Source organism: Stegostoma tigrinum, chromosome 32 (genome assembly GCF_030684315.1).
Source record: "Stegostoma tigrinum isolate sSteTig4 chromosome 32, sSteTig4.hap1, whole genome shotgun sequence".
In the NCBI taxonomy this organism is placed as follows: domain Eukaryota; kingdom Metazoa; phylum Chordata; class Chondrichthyes; order Orectolobiformes; family Stegostomatidae; genus Stegostoma; species Stegostoma tigrinum.
In genome coordinates, this window is record NC_081385.1 from 39,080,092 (window position 1) to 39,102,274 (window position 22,183).

General features: G+C 42.4%; 2 protein-coding genes across 3 annotated transcripts in view; one reads left to right on the top strand and one right to left on the bottom strand.

Annotated features, from left to right (window-relative positions):
- The window catches only part of tespa1 (thymocyte expressed, positive selection associated 1), a 197,482-nt gene that overhangs the window by 128,133 nt on the left and 47,166 nt on the right, over nt 1–22,183 (bottom strand). The gene's annotated exons all lie outside the window — the stretch shown is intronic.
- Nucleotides 1–22,183, top strand: part of endou (endonuclease, polyU-specific) — an 87,113-nt gene that overhangs the window by 32,496 nt on the left and 32,434 nt on the right. Inside the window, exons 3-4 of the mRNA XM_059638926.1 lie at nt 5,375–5,532; nt 17,847–18,049. Coding sequence (XP_059494909.1) covers nt 5,375–5,532; nt 17,847–18,049 — 361 coding nt within the window. The remainder of the gene's footprint in view (nt 1–5,374; nt 5,533–17,846; nt 18,050–22,183) is intronic.

The following is a 22,183-nucleotide window of genomic DNA, read 5'->3' on the forward strand; positions in this document are numbered from 1 at the left end:
TTTGAATTCCCTTTGAAAATGAACAACTTCACATTTGCCCACAATATACGTACTCTATTTGCCAACGTTTTGCCCACTTACTGAACATGTCTCTCTGTAAACTGTTTGCATTCCACTTGTAGCCTGCCTTTCCATTTAGTTTTGTATCATCTACAAATTATAGCACATTCGCTTCCTTCATCCAAGTCATTATTACATATTATAAGCAGTTGTGGTTGCAGCACTGATCCCCGTTGAACCCCTTGGTTTAAATGTTGCCAACATGACAAAGAATCCCTTATCCCCACTTGCTGTTTCCTGCCCATTAACAGTTCTCTGTTCATGCCAAAACACATATACTACATCAGGCACTACTTATGACTTAACCTTTGAAGGTAGAAGTGACCAATATAAGAAGGACAATTTGCAACTGAATTGGAAAGGGGACTAACTTACTGGCAAGGGGATTTGAACTAGTTCGTGGGGGGCGGTAATGAAGAGTTTTGACCATAAGTTGGGAGGGAGTTTGAAGGTTTTGACTTAATGGAAGTGAAGGAACAGTGGCATGTTTCCAAGTCAGGATGGTAAGTGGCTTGGAGTGGAACTGAAAGTGATGGTGCTACAATGTAACTACCATCTTTGTCCTGATAGGCAGTAGTCCTGATAAGTCAGGGCTTGGAATTTGCTGTTGTTGGAGATACATCATGCTACCATTGGAAGTGGGCACATGTTTATTGGTCTGGTATTATCAAGTGGGTTACTTTGTCATGGTTGGTGCCAAGCTTCTTGTGGGTTATCACAGCAGGCCAAGCAGTATCAGAGGATCAGGAAGGCTGATGTTTCAGGCTTGGGCATCTGCAGTTCCTACTATCTCTGAGTGTTATCACAACAGTTCTCAAATAGACACTCATCCATCACATTCCTGACTTGTGCTTTGTAGATAACAAAGTGTGGAGCTAGATGAACACAGCAGGCCAAGCAGCATCGTAGGAGCACAAAAGCTGACGTTTTGGGCCTAGACTCTTCATCAGAGAAGGAGGATAGGGAGAGGATTCTGAAATAAATAGGGAGAGAGGGGGATGTGGACTGAAGACTTATAAAGGAGAAGATAGGTGGAGAGGAGAGTATGGGTCGGGAGGTGGGGAGGGGATAGGTCAGTCTAGGGAGGGGGGACAGGTCAAGGGGGTGGGATGAGGTTAGTAGGTAGGAAATCGAGGTGCGGCTTGAGGTGGGAGGAGGGGATAGGTAAGAGGAAGAACAGGTTAGGGAGGAGACGACAATTTGGGCTGGTTTTGGGGTGCAGTGGGGGGAGGGGAGATTTTGAAGCTTGTGAAATCCACATTGATACCATTGGGCTGCAGGGTTCCCAAGCGGAATACGAGTTGCTGTAGCTGCAACCTATGGGTGGCATCATTATGGCACTGCAGGAGGCCCAGGATGGACATGTCATCTAAAGAATGGGAGGGTGAAGTTGAAACGGTTCATGACCGCAAGGTGTAGTTGTTTATTGCAAACTGAGCGGAGGTGATCTGCAAAGCGGTCCCCAAGCCTCCGCTTGGTTTCCCCAATGTAGAGGAAGTCACACCGGGTACAGCGGATGCAGTATACCACATTGGGGGATGTGCAGGTGAACATCTGCTTAATATGGAAAGTCACCTTGGGGCCTGGGATGGAGGGGAGGGAGGTGGTGTGGGCGTAGGTGTAGCACTTCCTGCGGTTGCAGGGGAAAGTGCCGGGAGTGGTGGGATTGGAGAGGAGTGTGGAGCGGACAAGGGAGTTGCAGAGAGAGTGGTCTGTCCGGAAGGCGGACAAGGGTACGGTTGGAAAAATGTCTTTAGTGGCGGAGTTGGATTGCAGATGGCGGAAGTGTCATAGGATGATTGCGTTGTATCCGAAGGTTGGTGGTGTGGTATGAGAGGATTAGGGGATTCTCTTTTGACGGTTATTGCGTGGGCAGTGTGTGAGGGATGAGTTGCGGGAAATGCGGGAGACACGGTCGAGGGCGTTCTCGACTACAGCCGGGGGGGCGGGGGGTATGGATGTTGCAGTCCTTGAAGAACGAGGACATCTGGGACGTATGGGAGTGGAATGCCTCATTCTGGGAGCAGATGTGGTGGAGTGAAGGAATTGGGAATAGGAGCTGGAATTTTTGCAGAAAGGTGGATGGGAGTCGGTGGGCTTGAAATGGACATCGGTTTCTAGGTGGTTGCCTGAGATGGAGGCAGAGAGGTCCAGGAAGGTGAGGAATGTGTTGGAGATGGTCTAGGTGAGACTGAGAGGTCTGTTGGATGATGGGGCTGCAAGATTCCTAGCCTCTGATGTGCTCTTGTAGTCAGAATATTTATGTAGCTAGTCCAGCTCAGTTTCTGCAACCAGTTTGTTAATAGTGGGGATCCTGGCGGTAATGCAAAGGAGAGAGAGTTAGATTTTCTCTTGCTTGAGAAGGTAGTTCTTTGTCATTTGTGCGGTGTGAAAGTTACTTACCATTTTCTTGCTCAAGCCTAGATATTGTCAGAGTCTTGCAGTGATTTGAATGCAATGATGCTGAGTATTTTGCAGTCATCAGTGAACATCTCACTTCTGACATTACGATGGGGACAGAAAGTCATTGATGACGTAGCTGCTGGATGGGCCTAGGACACCACCCTGATGTGCTCCAGCAGAGATGTCATGGGCTGAGATGACTAACTTCTCACAACATAAATTATCTTTGTGCCAGGTGTGGCTCTAGCTGACAGAGAGTTTTCCCCCAATTTTCATTGACTACAGTTTTGCTAGGGTCCCTTGATGCAATATTCTATCAAAGGTGGACTTGATGTCGAGGGAAGTCACTCACATCCCACCTCATCTCCAGAATTCAGCTCCTGTTCCCCATGTCTGCACCAAGGCTGTAAAGAGTTCAGGAGCTGTGTGGCCCAGCTAGAGCCCAAGTTGAGTATCAGTGAGCAGGTCATTGCTAATTAATTACTGATTAGTTACCCTGTTCTTGCCTCCTTCCATCACTTTATTGATTGATGGGATGGTAATTAACATTGTGTTTTGTGCTTTCTGTGTACAGGACATATGTGGTACTGAAACAAGTTTGCTCGGGGCATAGCATATTCTGGATGACAAGTCTTCAGTCCTTTTGCCAGAGTCATACCCTTTATTGTATCTAGGGCCTCCAACTTATTCATGCTGAATGACTCAAATTGGCTGAAGATTGGCATCTGTGATCATTCACTTGGCACATCTGGCTGAAAACCTTTGTGAATGCCTTTTGCACTGATATGCTGGGCTGCCCATTGTTGAATGTGGGGATGATTGTGGAGTCTCCTACTGCAGCAAGTTATTTAATTGCACATCTTCATTCACAACAAGCTGATCAGAGCTTAGATCTGATTGTGGAAATTCTTAGCTCTGTCTATCAGTTGCTTGTGTTGTTTCTCCTCCCCTGATAGTTGAGTTCAATGCCCATCACATTTAGCACAGTAAAAGGAGCGCACGTGTGTGCGTGCAGTGATAGGTGGCAGTCAACAGGAGGTTTGCTTGCTCATTTTTGACTAGAACTGATTAAATGTCTAACTCCAAACATTTGCTAATCACCATGGTAAGATTCAAACTCAAGTCCTCTGGGTCCCCGGAGACCTGGGTTTCTGACTCAATAGTCCTGCAACAATATCATTGGGCCTTCACCTCCCCCCCACTCTATTCTTATCAAAATGCATAGACTCACATTTCGTGTATTCTATTCTATCTGCCAGATTTTTGCACACTCACCTAACCTATCTATTTCCACTCCACCCTTCCCCTCCCAGACTCTGTTGCTCTCACCACTTGCCTTCCCATCTATTTTTATACCATTCACAATCTTGGCTATAATACATTCATTTTCCATAAATAATTGTGGCCCCAGAAGTGATCCCTGTGGCTCCTTTAGCTGAATGGCAAAAATTTCACCACCCCCTTCCCAGCTCACACCCCACTCTCTGTCTTCTATTAGCTATCCAATCCTCTATCCTTGCCAAAATATTATTCATGTTGATCATGAAAGCCACAAAGAAGCACGAGTGTGGCAAGAGCACAAAATGCATTCTGGGTGGGAACTGCCCAACATTAAGCCAAACACACTTTATTCATACTCTATTGTTAAAATATAGCAAAAGAAAGAAGAAACAAAGGACACAAGTTGCTGGAAAAGCTCAGGAAGTCCAGCAGCATCTGTGAAGAGAAATTAGAGTTAATGTTAAGGGTCCAGAGGCACTTCCTCTCATCACCAAGAGTGGCTAAGTAGAACTGGTTTTTCTACTCATACTATAAATTTCTTAGTATATTGTTAAAGACTTCCTTAATCATAGATTTGATCATTTTCCCATTGAGTGAAGTTTGGCCAACTTGCATTTATTTCTGTTTTCCCTCTCCCTCCTTTCTTGAAATGCATAAATTCCTATATTGTGGGACTATTCGTGAACTTAAGGAACATTGTGAATTGATAGCTACAAATATAGAAGGTGTGCTTGCTATCTCTTTTAGAATACTGGGTTGTGGATACTAGGGATTTATTGGAATTTAGACCCTTCGATTTCTTCAGTACTTTCTCTTTGATATGAATTAGCATAATTTCCAAACTCTTACCACCTTTTTGGTTCCCTCTATTTCTGGTGGACAACTTTAGCTTCCCACTGCGATTATAGGCACAAAATATTTGTTTGATGTTCCTGTGATTTCCTTATTCCCAATGATAATTTCTCTGTCCCCAAGGGATCAATTTTTTTTTGCTATTACCTGTATCTTTGTAAAAGTTCTCAGTTCTTTAAAAATTTATTGCTAGTTCATTCTCATGACTTATAATTTTTCCTTTCTCGTCAGATAATTCCCATCATTCCCCAGTGTTCTGCAATGTCTGCAACTAAAACTGTGCAGCTTTGGTTCAGCGTTGCTAGGCTGCAATCTTCGGTCACTTCCTGCAATTATGGTTGTTTGGGCTGCAAAGCAATCCATAGATTTTGACATACTGCAGTCACAGCACAGCATCAGCCATGCCAGCCTAGGCTAATTAAATAAGTAGTTATTAACTTACAGATAAAATAGTAGATATATCCCACTGTCCTAGCTTGGAGGCAAAGAAAAGGGACTCATCAAAATTGGAGGCAAGTAAAGGTAGTTAAAAAGAGCATCTCTTCTCCATCTGTTCAGAATTCCCACTTGAACCAGATTTCTGATTTTGCATTTGACCTACATGCCACAGAGGTTGCACCTCCTTGCCCTCTTGCTGTTTCAGTCTCACTCACTCTTATTGCTATACACTGTTGCATTCTCTAGTTCACTACCCTCTCTTTTTTTGCACTGATTGGGTTTGCAATGTAAATGAGGAACAGTTCCTGATGTTGCTAATGTGAATTTTATTAACTTGCAGGAAGTGAAGCTGGTTTTACAGATGAGGAAATACTCAGTTTTTGATCAGCTTTATTCTCTAGACACCAACAAAGCAACGGAGAATGAAATACATCTTAATCCTCAATACTGTGTTTCTAACTCGCAAACTGGGGCTAAAATTGATCATGCCCAAGAGCGGTAGGTGCGGTTGATGAACTTAAAATCATTCAATGTTCTGCCCTCCATGTTTTAACTTGTATCTAGTCTCATTACCCATCGTAGAACATGGAATGTTACAGCACAGGAACAGGCTTTTTGACTGCTTTTTTTTAAAGACAGGCCTTCTGTGCTGAACATGGTGCCAATATGAACTAATTATTTTTGCCTGCTTTCCCATATCCCCCTATTCCATGCTTGTTCATATGACCTTTGTGTATGTTAACCCCATTGGCTCTTTGGCAAACAATGTCCCAAATTTAAATTCTCATTTCATTTCTTCACATCTTACTCTTGTTATGGATCAGACCAAGCTCCCTCAAAATATATTAAGATAGCCTAGATCCTCACCTTTAAAATAAGAAAAATAATTAAAATAAGTGCAGGGTGTGTGTTGCAGGTGCAATTTGACTGGCAGACTGGTTAAACAAACAGAAGTTGCTGGAAAAGCTCAGCAGGTTTCGCAGCATCATCTGGGAAGAGAAATTAGAATTAACTTTTCCAGTCCGATAACCCTTCCTCAAAGCTCAGTTCTGAGGAAGTTAGCATTAACTCTGATTTCTCTTCTTGGATGGTGCCAGAACTACTGAGCTTTTCCAGCGACTTCTGTTTGCATTTCTAATTTATAGTGTTCACAGTTCTTTATATTTTCATATAAACGAAAGAGGAAATTACAATAGCCTAAATTTTCCAATAGAGTTATTTTATTACTAAACAGTAACTGTTCCAATATAGTAACACACCCTTGATAAAAAACAATTAAAAGAAGGATGGACTGGAGAATTGCCTGCGAGACAGTGAGGAAAAAAAATACATTGAGAGAAAACTCAGAAAGACTGCAGCACGAAGAGATGTACTGCAGCTTCCAAACCCTGCTGAGACCCCAGCAACGACTACTACTGAAACTAAAACTCCTGGTTGTATGGGATCGTACCCCTCCCATCCAGGTTGCTTCTGTTGTTCCAACTTTAAATAAAACGTATGGCCTCTCAAGCTTTACTTTCAGTAGGCAGCATGATACCCGACTTGAAACACCTCTTCAAAAAAAAAGGACAAACACAGTCCTTAAAGCCAGAGTATCGTCACACTGTTTTGCTATATCTCCAATATCCCATTTCCCTTCAATCTAGAAGATCCTACATTCTGAACTCTTATGCATTCCAGCTTTTAATCACTCCACCATCTACGTACCATTTAGAAAATATTCTGTTTATCTCTTCTTCCAACTAAAGGGAATCTTAACATAGTTTCCCATCTGTTGTCATCTTGCCGATTCAATTGACCTGTCTATGTCCCTCTGAAGATTCTTCATGTTCTCTTCACATAACGCCCGGTCCAGACCTAATACATTAATTTAGAGTGTGAACAGCTGAGGCCCCAGTACTAATCTTTGTGATGTTTCGACCTGAAAATGACTAGTTTCATCTCACACTGCCTCACTGCCCTTTGACTCTTCTCTATTCTTGCTAATATTAACCCCAACTTTCAGCCCTTAGATTTTATGCAACAACATTTAATGTGATACGTTATTGTAGGTTTTTGGAAAATCTAAATATGTTACATCCATTGATTTTTGTTTGTTTATCCAGCTTGCTGGTTATGTATTCAAAAATGATTTCCTTTTCTTTTTGACTTTGACCATTCACAATGCCCATGATTTTCAAAGTGCCCTGCTAACACTTCCTTAACAGATTTTTCCAATGACTGATGTCTGTCCAACTGGCCTTTAGGTCCATTTTTCTTTCCCTGTTCTTTTTTAGATAGTGGTAGAGTCAGAGTTGTAAGTTATACAGCATGGAAACAGGCCCTTCAGCCCAAACTGGTCCATGTTGAACATGGTACCCACTGAGCTAGTTCCAATTGCCCGCATTCAGTCAATATCTCTCTAAACCCTTGCATCCGTGAACATATTCAAAATGCTTTTTTCATTTGTTGCTGTTGCACCTGTCTCAAACAATTTCTCTGGCAGCCCATGATGTTGCAATCTACATCCATTCATTAGGACCACTCCAGAATCTTGGGAGTTTTGAAAATCATAGCCAGTTGATCCACTGTGTGAAGTTACTGTACTTCTTTTGGGTATCTCTTTCAGAGTGTATGTCATTGGTTAATTAGAATTTTTCAGCTCTCAGTTGTGTAAATTTCACCACAATATTGTATTAATTAGATTTCTCACTCCCAAGAACATGGAAACAGATTCAAGAAATTTGGTGAAAGAAACAGTGGTGATAGGATGTAAAAGGCTTTTACACAACAAGTGATTAGGGTCTTGAAAGCACTGCCTGAGAGTATGGTGGACAAAGGTGCAACCTTGTTCTCTCAAAAAGAAAATTGATTATTGTCTGAAATGAAAACATTTTCAAGGTTATGAGGAAAAAAGAAATAGGGGAATGGGCCTGGGTAAGTTGCTCTTGTAAAGAGATGGCACAGGCATGATGGGCTGAATGATTCCCTCTATGCTGTAATCATTGTATAATTCTATAATTTATGACTCCTAAAGACTTTGCAGGAATGTGCAGTGTTACAGAGCAAATGACAATAAATAAGACGCTCATTTGTAGAGACATTGCAGACACATGGGCTGAAAGGTTTCTATCTGTCCTGTATAGGTTCTGTGATTTTTGTCCTTCGTTTTTCTTCATATGTGAATTAATCTCTTCACACACCTCTATACTAAAAATTTTACCTACAACTTGTTCCCACATTTCATCTGCATTTTGAAGTTTTTAATACTATCCTCCTCAAATTTCAGATTGTAGATTAATTTGATTTTTTAATGCTCACCATTGCTTATCCGTCACCATACCTTTCTCATCTAACTTCCCCTTAGCCAGCCCATCACTCATATCTATACAACTGGCTTTATCTAAGTTCATAATTTCATTCTGGACTCATCCCTGTCAGACTCCACACAAATTTCTATTATACAATGAGGATCATTTACTGTTAGATTATTAATTAAAACAAGTATTATTAGATAATAAATCTTCCATGGTTAGTTCCATCTCAAATGAATTTGCCATTTGCACTTATCCTGATCGTATGAAAGTTAAAATGCCCTATGTTTATTACATTGCCTTTAGGAAGCGCAGCTACTCCACATTACAAGGCTGATTGACAATCTAAATTGGTTGTCAGAATAATTCCTCCCATACTATTTAGCAAGTGCCATTCACAGTCACATCAAACGTTGAACACTGAGTTGTGAAATGTGCAAGTATGGACACTGCTTTGTTGCCTTTTTTTTAAAAAAACATTGCTTCTTTTTCATTTCTTCAGAAAATTTCTGTCCTACCATATAGCTACAGTTAGACGGGGCCAGAAATATCTGTAACTAGTATTTCTGGCCCTTGTTATTCTTTATCTCCATCCATGATGATTCCATTTGCCGTTCTTGGCCTTTAATATCCTTTCTCACTATTGCCCTTATCTCAAGTTTTGCTATTAGGGCTACTCATCTTGTCCCATCTATTTTCTCTTCTCAAATCAAATAAAGGCATGAGATTACTCACATTTATGCAGTTCTTCTCTTAAGAACCAGACATCTCAAATCACTTACAACCAGTTCCTAATTAGAACATAGAACATAGAACATAGAACAGTACAGCACAGAACAGGCCCTTCAGCCCACAATGTTGTGCCGACCATTGATCCTCATGTATGCACCCTCAAATTTCTGTGACCATATACATGTCCAGCAGTCTCTTAAATGACCCCAATTACCTTGCTTCCACAACTGCTGCTGGCAACGCATTCCATGCTCTCACAACTCTCTGCGTAAAGAACCCGCCTCTGACATCCCCTCTATACTTTCCACCAACCAGCTTAAAACTATGACCTCTCGTGCTAGCCATTTCTGCCCTGGGAAATAGTCTCTGGCTATCAACTCTATCCATGCCTCTCATTATCTTGTATACCTCAATTAGGTCCCCTCTCCTCCTCCTTTTCTCCAATGAAAAGAGACCGAGCTCAGTCAACCTCTCTTCATAAGATAAGCCCTCCAGTCCAGGCAGCATCCTGGTAAACCTCCTCTGAACCCTCTCCAAAGCATCCACATCTTTCCTATAATAGGGCGCCCAGAACTGCACGCAGTATTCCAAGTGCGGTCTAACCAAAGTTTTATAGAGCTGCAACAAGATCTCACGACTCTTAAACTCAATCCCCCTGTTAATGAAAGCCAAAACACCATATGCTTTCTTAACAACCCTGTCCACTTGGGTGGCCATTTTAAGGGATCTATGCATCTGCACACCAAGATCCCTCTGTTCCTCCACGCTGCCAAGAATCCTATCCTTAATCCTGTACTCAGCTTTCAAATTCGACCTTCCAAAATGCATCACCTCGCATTTATCCAGGTTGAACTCCATCTGCCACCTCTCAGCCCATCTCTGCATCCTGTCAATGTCCCGCTGCAGCCTACAACAGCCCTCTACACTGTCAACGACACCTCCGATCTTTGTGTCGTCTGCAAACTTGCTGACCCATCCTTCAATTCCCTCGTCCAAGTCATTAATAAAAATTACAAACAGTAGAGGCCCAAGGTCAGAGCCCTGTGGAACTCCACTCACCACTGACTTCCAGGCATAATATTTTCCTTCTACTACCACTCGCTGTCTTCTGTTGGCCAGCCAATTCTGTATCCAAGCAGCTAAGTTCCCCTGTATCCCATTCCTCCTGACCTTCTGAATGAGCCTACCATGGGGAACCTTATCAAATGCCTTATTGGAGGGGTTTGAATATGAAGTCTAATTCAGCATGTGTACTGATTGCATTATGGGTGGAGAATCAGGCCTGTAGGAATCCCCTTGCATGTCTGTAGTTGACTTGGGCTGGGATGGTCATGTTACCCCAATTAAATTGTTGGTCTTCATTGTCCAAGGGTACTGAAATGAGGGAAAGTTTGTTGTTTTTCTGCTAGCTGGTGTTCGTATATCCTATTGGCTAGTTTCCTTCCTGTGTGGCCAATGTAGTGTTTTTGGCAGTCCTTGTGCAGTATTTTGTACACTACATTGGTTCTGCATGTCCTGGGTATGGGGTCCTTGTAAGTGTTTGTCGTATTGTGGCTGTCAGTTTGTGTGCTCTCCTGGTTCTCATGGTCATAGGAGTCTAGTTGTCAGTTCTGATATGTTTTTGACATATGGTAATGTGGCCAGTGTATTAGGTTGTATTGCGTCCTCCTGGTGTTGCCTATCTAGGAGGAATCTACAGGTGAAGTTGCTGGGGTATCCTTTGATAGTGAAGGCCTTGAATGGGTGTCCCTTCTCCATCTTGCATTGTTCTAGCATGTTGCAGTGGGTTGAGGCCCATTTGAATAGTGCCCTGACACAGCTTTGTTTGTGGACATTGGGGTGGTTTCTGTGGAAATTGAGGATTTGGTCAGTGTGTGTTGCCTTCCTGTATACAGTGGTTTGGACCTCACCGTTTGTCATTCGTTCTACCCTGACATCTAGAAAATAAAGCTGATTGTTGTTTTCATCTTCTCTTGGAAATTGATCCCCATGAATATGTTGTTGATAAGGTGGTGTGTTTCTTCTAACTTAGTGTGTTTAATGATGACAAATGTGTCATTCACATTTTGTATCCAGGGTTTTGGCTGTATGGGGTGGGGGGGGGGGGGGGTGAGGGTTGTGCATTCCATTCTTTGCATGGCTGCCTCTGCAATAATTCCTGAGAATGGTGCCCCCATAGGTGTGCCATTAATCTGTTTGTATACTTGACCATTAAAACGTGAAGTGTGTGGTGAGGCATAGGTCCAGTAGCCCGAGTAAGTTGTCCTTGCTGATGAAACTGTCAGCCAGTGTTCCTGTTTCCTCTAATAATGTGGCCAAAGTTTCTTTGGCTAATGGGATGTCAGTCGATGTGAATAGCACTGTAATGTCAAAGGATATCATAATGTTGTTGTCATTGATTTTGATGTTCTTAAGGTTGTTAAGCAATTTCCCAGTTCAATGGATGGAGTGGGGTAATCTGTTGACCAGATGTTTCAGCCTTTTAGGTCCTTAGCCAGCTTGTATGCAGATGTGCCCAGTAGCTGGACATTGGTCTGGTTTGTGTACTTTGGGGAGTCCATAGATGCCAGCAGTGTTTGAGCCTTTTGGCTTCATTTTTATGTAGTCTGTCTTGGTTATTTGTCCTGCATCAGACCACTTACAGAAACCTAGAAAGCTGTCCTAATATGCGAACTAAACTATAACCACAAAGATGTGAACAGAACAGACTTCATGGCCACTCTGGAAGCTAAAGTAAAAAACAATGGACTCACGGATGAAGCTCAACAGGCCATCCAGACTGTAATCCCTGCATTGAGCCAGGGGAATGATTGGAAAACCCTAAATGCATCAGAGAAAAGCACTTGAAGGGCTCAAGAAAGACAGGAACATCATAAGCCTACCAGCAGATGCATGACTGTCATTAGGAACAAACCGGACTACATCGGAAAAGCAGAGGCACTGCTTGCAGATATAGACACTGACCAACAGGTGGAGATAGACCCAACATCGCAACTAGGAAATAGGATCACTGAAACACTGAAGAGACTAAAGCATGTAGACACTTACAAGCACCAAAGACCCCATGATATGCAGGACCAACGTAGTGTACAAAATATTGTGCACGTACTACTAAAAACATTACATTGGCCACACAGGAAGGAATCTAGCCATCAGGATACAAAAGTGCCAGGTAGCAACAAAACAATGAACTTTCCCTCATTTCTGTACACTCGGACAACGAAAGCCATCAATTTAAATGGGACAATGTGACTATCCTAGCTGAAGTCAACCATAGATATGCACTGGAATTCCTAGATATCTGGTTCTCCACCCATAATGTAATCAATAAATGTGTGGAATTAGACTCCACATACAAACTCTTGCAAAAAAATATCGAAATGACACAAAAACCTCAGCAGATCATATTTAAACACTATGCAGAGTAGGACAACACCACTTCATCGGACGCCATACTGATGTTACCTAGCATGATGATGAAAAGTTTAAGGTAGAACCAGCCAGCTCATCGAGCGAGTCAACGACCTCATCCACAACTCAAGCTACTAATCTTCGCAAGAACCTTAACCAGTGAAGTATATATTGAAGTGAAGTTTGAGTGCATTCTGTGGAATATTCAAAAGCAAAAACCTGCAGATGCAGGAAATCTGGCATAGAAACAAAGTACTAGATCTGGCTGCATCTGTGGAGGGAGAAATACTTTCAGTCCAGTATGGCACTTGTCCAGGGCTTAGCTTGGAACAAGTGCTTCATATTTTCAGATAAAGCAGTTTTAATTTCAATTTTTAATTAATACATATTTATTTTCTGATGCATTATTAGTGTCAGCTTTCTCTATCTTCCTGTTACGCCTTCATCTTCACTCAACTTACTACACTGTTCCGTGTCCTGAATTTTTCTTTTCAGATATATAAAATTTCCCTAATTTAACCATGACCTTCCATTCTTTGTTTAAAACGCCTATTTACAACTTCATTTACATTCAGCACCAGGACATTGATTCTTGCCCAATTTAGTTGAGGTCTCTCCCAGCCGATCCCTCGCTGTATGATTTATTTATTGTCGTCACATGTAGCTAATGCAGTGAAAAATTTAGTTTTGTGAGCAGTACAGGCATAAAATGTTAGGATATACAGATCATAGGTTGCTTAGACAGAGTGAGGCATACAAGGTTACAGCTGCACAGGAGGTGCACAAAGCAAGATCAACATTAGATTTGAAATTAGAGACGTCCATTCAGCAGTCTAATAACAGCAGGGAAGAAGTTGTTCTTAAACCTGTTGGTGCAGGTGTTCAAGTTTCTGTATCTTCTGCCTGACCAAAGAGATTGAAAGAAAGTATTACCAGGGTAGGAGTTTCTTTGATGTTGATGATAATCGATTTTCACTCTTTAGTCAATGCCAGTGCCCCATGAATCAAACCCTTATCTGACTACGCATCTCTCTGATCTCCTTATATCAGTTTGCGTGTGGTTCGGTTAACAATCCAAACCTGTGCAGCTTTCTGCTCCCCTTTCTATTTGTCTCCAATGAGGTGAAACATCCTCTCCATATTGATGTTGTTAAGTCCCCCCCAATATCTTTTATTCAATCAAAAAGACACATTCTTCTGAACCGCAGTTGGTGTATTCCCATTGTGTCTGACCTTTCTTAAAATAAGCCCTTCAACCCAGAAATGAATTGAGTGAACCTTCTTAAAACTGCTTCTTAGGAAATAATATTTCAAAGAAGGAGACCAAACCTATACACTATTCCAGATGTTATCTCACCAAGTTCCATTGCATTTGCAGTAAATCTTCCTGACTTTTATATTCCATTCCCTTACAATAAATGATAGCATTCTATTTGCCTTCCTAATGTCCTTCCTAACATCTTTCTCACCTACACATTACATACACTAGCCGGTCTTGTGATTCATGTACCAAGGCACCCGAATCCCCTCAGAGTTATGAGACCTCTCTGCTTTTCTGTCCTTCTTGCCAAAGTGGACACAACACCTCATCCTTACATCTGCCAAATGTTTTATCCACTCTCCTAACCTACTTGCATAAGACCTTAAGATGGCAGAGAAAAAGTAGGCCATTTAGCCCATCAAGTCTATTCCATCATTCAATGAGATCACAACTGATCTGATAATCCTCTACTCCACTTCCCTGCCTTTTTTTAACCCCCATAACTCTTGATTACTTTAGTGATTAAAATTCTGCCTCTCTCAGCCTTATGCTTAATCACCCAGCCCCATTAGCTCTCTAAAGTAAAGAAATCCACAGATTCATTGCCCTCTGAGATAATAAGTTCCTCATGTCTTTAAGTGTGCAACCATCATTATTCTGAAATTATGCCTTCACGTTATAGACTGTCACAAGATGAAAAGAACCTTTCCACATCTACCTTGTCAAATTCAGTAAGAAATGTGTATATTTCAATAAGATTGTTTCATCTTTTTGTTGATCCTCCATCTCGTGTGGACGTAACTCTTAAAGAACTTGCTTTTCTACCTATATTGGTGTCATCAGCAAACTTAGCTACTGTGCATCCAAGTCATAAATGTAGATTGTAAATAGTTGATGACCCAGCACTGATCTCTCTGGCACTCCACTAGTTACATCTTAGAAATACCAAGAAATACCCATTTATTATTGTTCTATGCTTTCAGTTAGTTAACCAATCTTCTAACCATATTAATATATTATTCTAGCACCACAAGTATCATCAATGCATCTTCTACATTGAATCAAATACTTCTTGGAAATTGAAGCATGTTAAGCTTACTTGTTACCTTCTTTTAAAAATACTCTTAATAACTTCGTAAAATACAATTTCCTTTTGACAAAACCATTTTAACTGATCACTTGAGGATTTCCTAAGGAACTTGCTAAAACTTTTTTAATAGTGGATTCTAGTAATTTCCTCGTGATAGATATTAAACTAATTGGGCTACAGTTTCCAGCTTTCTGTCTCCTTTCTTTCTTGCATAAAGATGTTAGATTTGTTATCTCCCAATTTGCTGGAATCATTTAGAATCAAAGGAATTTTCAAACCATTGCATCCACTGTTGCTGCAGCCATATTTTTCAAGTCCCTGGGATAGAACCAGAGAAGAGTTATGACACAGAGAGAGGCAATTCTGCTCATGTTTGTACCAGCCAGAAGAGGAGAAAAATGAAATTGGGCCCTTGTTTTTCATCCTACATTCCAGACCCAGTCCATAGCCATACATGTATAGAGTTAATTTCCTTTTAAAAGCATGGAGGATTTTTGCCTCCACTACCAAATTGGACAGCAAATTCCAGATACCCGATTTCCTTTGGACAACATTGTTTTTCCCTCATATCTTGTAATTTAAGGGGATCAAACATGGGAAATACAGGGTTCTAGAGATAGCGTAAGAGGTTGAGTCTGGGTGGGATGCTCCTCAGAAGGGCAGTGCGGACTTGATGGGCTGAATGGCCTACATTTGACTCTAGACCCTCAGCAGTATAGTTGGCTATTAGCTGCCCTCTTGGCAATTAGGGATGAACGATAAATGCTGGCATAGCTAATGACACCATCAACCTCTGAATTATTAAAAAATACCGTTCTAGCATTCACAGGATGAAGGCCGTGTTTGATAGGCCAGCATTTATCGCCCACCCCTAACTGGCTGGAGGGCAGTTAATAGTCAACCACATTGATGTGGGTCTGGAGTCACATGTAGGCCAGACCAAGTAAGGATGGCAGTTTTCTTCCATAAAGGACATTAGTGAGCCAGATGGGTTTTTCCAACAATCAATAATGGACTCACAGTCATCATTAGATTCATAATTCGAGGTATTCATTGAATTCAAATTCCACCATCTGCCATGGCAGTATTCAAACCTGGGCCCCCAGAAATGTTATCCGGGTCGCTGCACTAACAGTCCAACGATAATACCAGTGGGCCATCACCTCACTGTTTAAGCCTAAGCCATCAATATGTACAACAAAGGAGCAAGGGACCCGACACTAAGTCCTGTTGAACAACCTTGGAATCCACTTCCCATTGTCAAAAACATCTAGCCTATTGTTTCCTGCCACTGAGCCAACTTAGAAGGAATGTCATGAGTTAGCTGCTAAGACCATAAAAGCCATACGAGTGGAAGAAAGACCATTCGGCCCATTAAGTCCACTCTGCTATTTAAATCATGGCTGATGGGCATTTCAACTCCACTTCCCTCTCCCCGTAGCCCTTGATTCTTTCTGAGATCAAGAATTTGTCGATCTCTGCCTTGAAGGCATCCAACATCCCGGCCTCCACTGCACTCCGTGGCAATGAACTCCACAAGCCCACCACTCTCTGGCTAAAGGAATGTCGTCTCATCTCAGTTTTAAATTTACCCCCTCTAATTTTAAGGCTGTCCCCACGGGTCCTAGTCTCCCTGCCTAATGGAAACAACTTCCTAGCGTCCACCCCTTCTAAACCATACATTATCTTGTAAGTTTCTATTAGATCTCCCCTCAGTCTTCTAAACTCTAATAAGCACAATCCCAGGATCCTGAGCTGTTCATCATATGTTAAACCTACCATTCCAGGGATCATCCGTGTGAATCTCCGCTGGACACGCTCCAGGGCTAATATGCCCTTCCTGAGGTGTGGGGCCCAAAACCGGACACAGTATTCTAAATGGGGCCTAACTAGAGCTTTATAAAGCCTCAGAAGCACATCACTGCTTTTATATTCCAACCCTCTTGAGATAAAAAACGGGAGATTTATATTTTCTGACCAGTCTGCTGTGTGGATCCTTCTTCAAATGCGTTTACTAAAAATCAATTTAGTGAAAATCAACTACACTTACCCACATTAACCTTTGTTGTGAATTCCTCAAAAAATTCAAATAAGACTTAATCATTCCTAAGCAAAACCATGCAACTGCTTATCATAGAATCCCCACAGACTGGAAGCAGGCCACCCAGCCCAAAAACTCCACACCAACCCTCTGAACAGCATCCCAACCAGACCCAACCCCCTGTCCTATCCCTGCATTTTCCGTGGCTAATCCAGCTAGCCTGCACAATCTAGCTAGCCTGCACAATCTAGCATGAGCAATCAACCTAACCTCGGCATCTTTGTACCGTGGGAGGAAACTGGAGCAAACACACGCAGACACAGGGAGAATATGCAAACTGTGCACAGACATTCACCCAAGGGTGAATTAAGCCTGGGTCCCTGATGCTCTCCTAACCACTGAGCCACCGTGCCATCCATGCTTTTTTTTCCAAACTGACAGTTTATCCTGTCTCTCAATTGATTCTAAAAATTTGCCCACTACCAAGTCAGGCTAAATGGCCCATTACTATTTTGCCTATCCCTCGGAACCTTTTCAAATAATGGTAGAGCCCTCACAATCTTCTAAATTCTGAGACCTCGCCTATAATAGAGTGTTAATTGGAAAATGATTTCCAGTGCATATGCTATTTTGTGTTTTTTTTCTGTTAACAGCCTGGGATACACAAGCTTTAGACATTGTGAATTATTTTCAAAGTTTTAAATATGACATGCCTTTAATGGGCATGACACACTTAAAATACAATATGAGAGGGAAAGTAAAGATGAATTGAACCTGGGTCCTAGGTGCTGTGAGGCAGCAGTGCTAACTGAGCCACCATGTCACCCTAAATGACATCCAGCATATTATAAGGACTCTATGATCAGCAAAGTGCAAGCAAGATGGAGTTACTGCTACAAAACCAAGCATCCTAAAACAGGAAAAAAAGTCTAACACAACACACAGCAAATTCTCACAAACCCCAATTCCTAACTTCACATTTAGGCTTTTTGCTTATGTGAATGAAGAGGTTCTGTTCTCAAGGCCAACATTTGCTAAGTTCATCGCACTCTTAAACAACTACAACCGAATGACTGGCATCGCAGAGAAGTTCACAGTGGAACAGCTTGCAGAACAAGACATGTTCATCACAGAGATTATGAAGAGCTCCATCATGGACAAGCTGTACCAGATCTTCTTGTCAAAGAGTAAGTGTTAAGCTTTGTATTATTTTGGTTAAGCGTAAGCTGCATTACACTTTTTTTAAAGCTTTATCTCTGTGAGGCCAAGCAAGTCTTCTTGCCTTATTTCTCTATACCATTAATTAACTATTCCATCCATATGACTTCCCACATGTCCAGTTCTAGCCCCATCTTACCACATGCCATTCCCAAAAAACTCATAGCTCTGCTGAAAGACCAGCATTTTTGTACCACTGCCATTTCTAAAAACCAGATGTTCAGTTGGACAAGCACTGTCATTCCGGAGCTGCCCTGCACAGTTCCTGACATTTGACTTGGACGTGACAAATGGGGGATTTTGAGGGCCTGTTGTGCAAGTAGGGACCGAGATCTCCTTCAGGATGGGGTGGTGCACGGCAGGACATCCAGGATTGTCAGTGACATCAGACGCTGTCAGTCTGAACAGAGATTGCCACCCAGCTCAGTCTCATCTCACTGGTCTGGAGAAACGTCCAGCATTACAGGAAGATGATCAGTGATCTTCTCCAACTCCAACTCCATCACAATCGCAATCACTATCTCTGCCACTGTAACTATCTCCCATTAAGGTTCACTCTGTACTGCTCTGACCGTTACCTGGGATATTTTCCATCACTCGCTCTCTTTACTCCTTCAACCTCCAATAGTAGCAACTCTACATGCACACTTCAGTGCCTACTCACTCACTCAGGACACCTCTATATCTTCACTGAAAGTAACAGCTGCGTCACCCATTTTCATCTCCATTAATACCGGTGTCATTCATTCAAGGACGAAAGCAGTGCACAATAGGGCAGAAAATATCAAGACTGATAGCGGACTGCCTGACATTTGGCTCGTCAGTAGAAACTTCTGACTCTGACTGCCCTAAATGACTGACTGACTGCGTCCAAGACCCTGATCTGATATTGGAGGCTGCCCTGAACTTATTGTGCCAGTGACCCCTGAGCACAGGCTATGTCCCTTGACTTGCATGAGAGTTGCTGACAACCATGACGCACTTCCTAGCTTTGTATCTACGCTAAATGTCAAGGCAAGACAGAAGTAATAAAAGCTAGGTAATTCTGGCTAAGGGGGCAAAGCTGAAAAAGGCAAGGCAATGCATGAGGCAGCAATACTGTGAACATCCTGATAGGCTCAGAGTGAGTGAGTACTAAGGCAGCAAGCAAATAGCCTGAAAATACAGGTCTAGTTCATGAGCTGATTACATCTCTGCCAGTAAACCTCAACAAAATCATTAAATGCGAATTGGGCAAGTCCTGGTTGTGGTAGTCATCATATCGCAAAAGGTAGAATTTCCCAGGGATCAAGGGAATGTCACTCATTGACAGTCTTTACAGCACAAGGAAGCCATTCTGTCCATAGAAACCCTGCTATCTGTTGGTACTGCATTTTCATCAGTCCCATTCTTCTGTTTCATATGCATTTCCCTAAAGGCACCATCAATTTCCTTTTTAAACACAGAACATAGAACAGTACAGCGCAGAACAGGCCCTTCGGCCCTCGACGATGCGCCAACCTATGAACTAATCTAAGCCCCTCCCCCTACACTATCCATTTTGAAATAATTTGTTGACTCTGCAGCTGGTCATGGTCATTATGCTCCAGATTATTCTCTCACATTCTAAAATATTTCCTGCTCACCACAGACCCACACCACTTCCTCACACTACTGCCCAAACCGTAACTCTGTGCCTCCTGGTCTTTGTACCTGAGCCAATGGAAAGAGCTTCATTTGGTATCCCTTAGCTAAACCTGTCATCAACCTGAACCTCTCAGATTTACCAGGATGTTGCCTAGACTGGAGGGCTGGTCTTATGAGGAAAGGTTGAGGGAGCTAGGGTTTTTTTTATTGGAGTGAAGGAGGATGAGAGATGGATGCGAGTTTTCTCGCTGAGCTGGAAGGTTAGTTTTCAGACGTTTTGTCACCATTCTAGGTAACATCATCAGCGAGCCTCCGACAAAGCGCTGGTGTTATGTCCCACTTTCTAGAATGGTGACGAAACGTCTGAAAACTAACCTTCCAGCTCTGCGAGCAAACTCACATCCAGAGCTACAAATCTTCTCAAAACTCGCTAGGATGAGAGATGACTTGATAGACATTTGCAAGATGATGAGGCATAGATAGATTAGATTGTACTATGCTGTACTGTTCTATGTACTATCTGTTAGTGCAGTTTTCTTGCAGCAGTATTACAATGTTAGTTGCTGCCCAGCCCAAGTTGCAGCATTGACTTGCAGGAAAATATTCTCTATGGATCGGTGATATGTCATAAAGATTCTTAAAGGCTGGAATATCAGGCATCAACATCCAATGATATGGGGTATTTGTGGAAAATTCCCTGTAATATTGGTGGCAGGTGCCCATAAGGAGTTCCTCTCAGTCAACAGTGAACTAAGTTGCCAGTTGCCCACTCTGACTTCCACGCCAAAAATTCAGTGTCTAGCTTGTTTGGCATGTTGGCCATGAGACGATAAGATGTGGGAACGGAAATAAGCTTTTCAGCCATTCGCATCTACTCTACTGAAATTTCCTGCCTTTTCCCCATAGCCTTTATATTCACTCGCTGGTTAAAAATTTATCCAACTCGGCCTTGAATATACTTAACAACCCAACCAGAACAGGCCTCTGCAATAATGAATTCCACAGATTCATTTCCTCAGAGAAGAAATTCCTCCTCATCTCTGTCTTAAATGTGCGATCCCCAATTCTGAAATTACGCACTGTGATCCTACACTCTCCTATAGTTGGACACAACCTCCTTGCATCTAACGTGTAAAGTTTTCACTGAAGATATGTGTTTCAAAAAGGTTGCCTCTCATTCTTCTAGGTTCCAATGAATACAGACCTCACCTACTCAACCACTACTCATAAGACAGTCCAGTATCCGTCTCATGAACCTTCATTGGACTGCCTCCAAAACCATTATATCTTTCCTTAGATATGGGACCCTAAACTGTTCATAGTGTTCCAGCTATGGTCAAACTTCGAGCAGAGAGCAGAGAGCAGACCCTTCGGCCCTCGATGTTGCACCAACCTGTGAACTAATCTAAGCCCATCCCCCTACACTATCCCATCATTATCCATATGCTTATCCAAGGACTGTTTAAATGCCCCTAATGTGGCTGAGTTAGCTACATTGGCGGACAGGGTGTTTCACGCCCTTACCACTCTGAGTAAAGAACCAGCCTCTGACAGCTGTCTTAAATCTATCACCCCTCAATTTGTAGCTACGCCCCCTCGTACAAGCTGCTGTCATCATCCTCAGAAAAAGACTCTCACTGTCCACCCTATCTAACTCTCTGATCATCTTGTATGTCTATCTTAAATCCCCTCCTAGCCTCCGTCTCTCCAATGAGAATAGACCCAAGACCCTCAGCCTTTCTTTATAGGGCCTGTGCTCCAGGCCAGGCAAATCCTGGTAAATCTCCTCTGCACCTTTTCCAATGCTTCCACATCCTTCCTGTAATGGGGCGACCAGAACCGCACGCAATATTCCAAATGAGGCTGCACTAGCATTTTGTACAGTTGCGGCATGACATCACTGCTCCAGAACTTAATCCCTCTACCAATAAAACCTAACACACCGTCAGCCTTCTTAACAGCACTATCAACCTGGGTGGCAACTTTCAGGGATCTATGTACATGGACACCAAGATCCCTCTGCACATCGACACTACCAAGAATCTTTCCATTGACCCGGCATTCAGCCTTCCTATCATTCCTCCCAAAGTGAATCACCTCACATTTATCCGTATTAAACTCCATTTGCCACCTTTCAGCCCAATTCTGCAGTTTATCCAAGTCTCCCTGCAACCTGCAACATTCTTCCACACTGTCTACCACTCCACTGACTTTGGTGTCATCTGCAAACTTACTAACCCATCCACCTATGTCATTTTTACAAATGGCTTGGGCACAGGCAAACAGCAGTGGTCCCAAAACAGATCCTTGAGGCACACCACTAGTGACCTGACTCCAGGCTGAATATTTTCCATCAACCACCACTGGTTGCCTTCTTACAGAAAGCCAGTTTCTAATCCAAACTGCTAATTCTCCCGCAATCCTGTGCCTCCCTATTCTTAAACTCCATTCTTTTTGAAATAAAGGCTGACATTCCA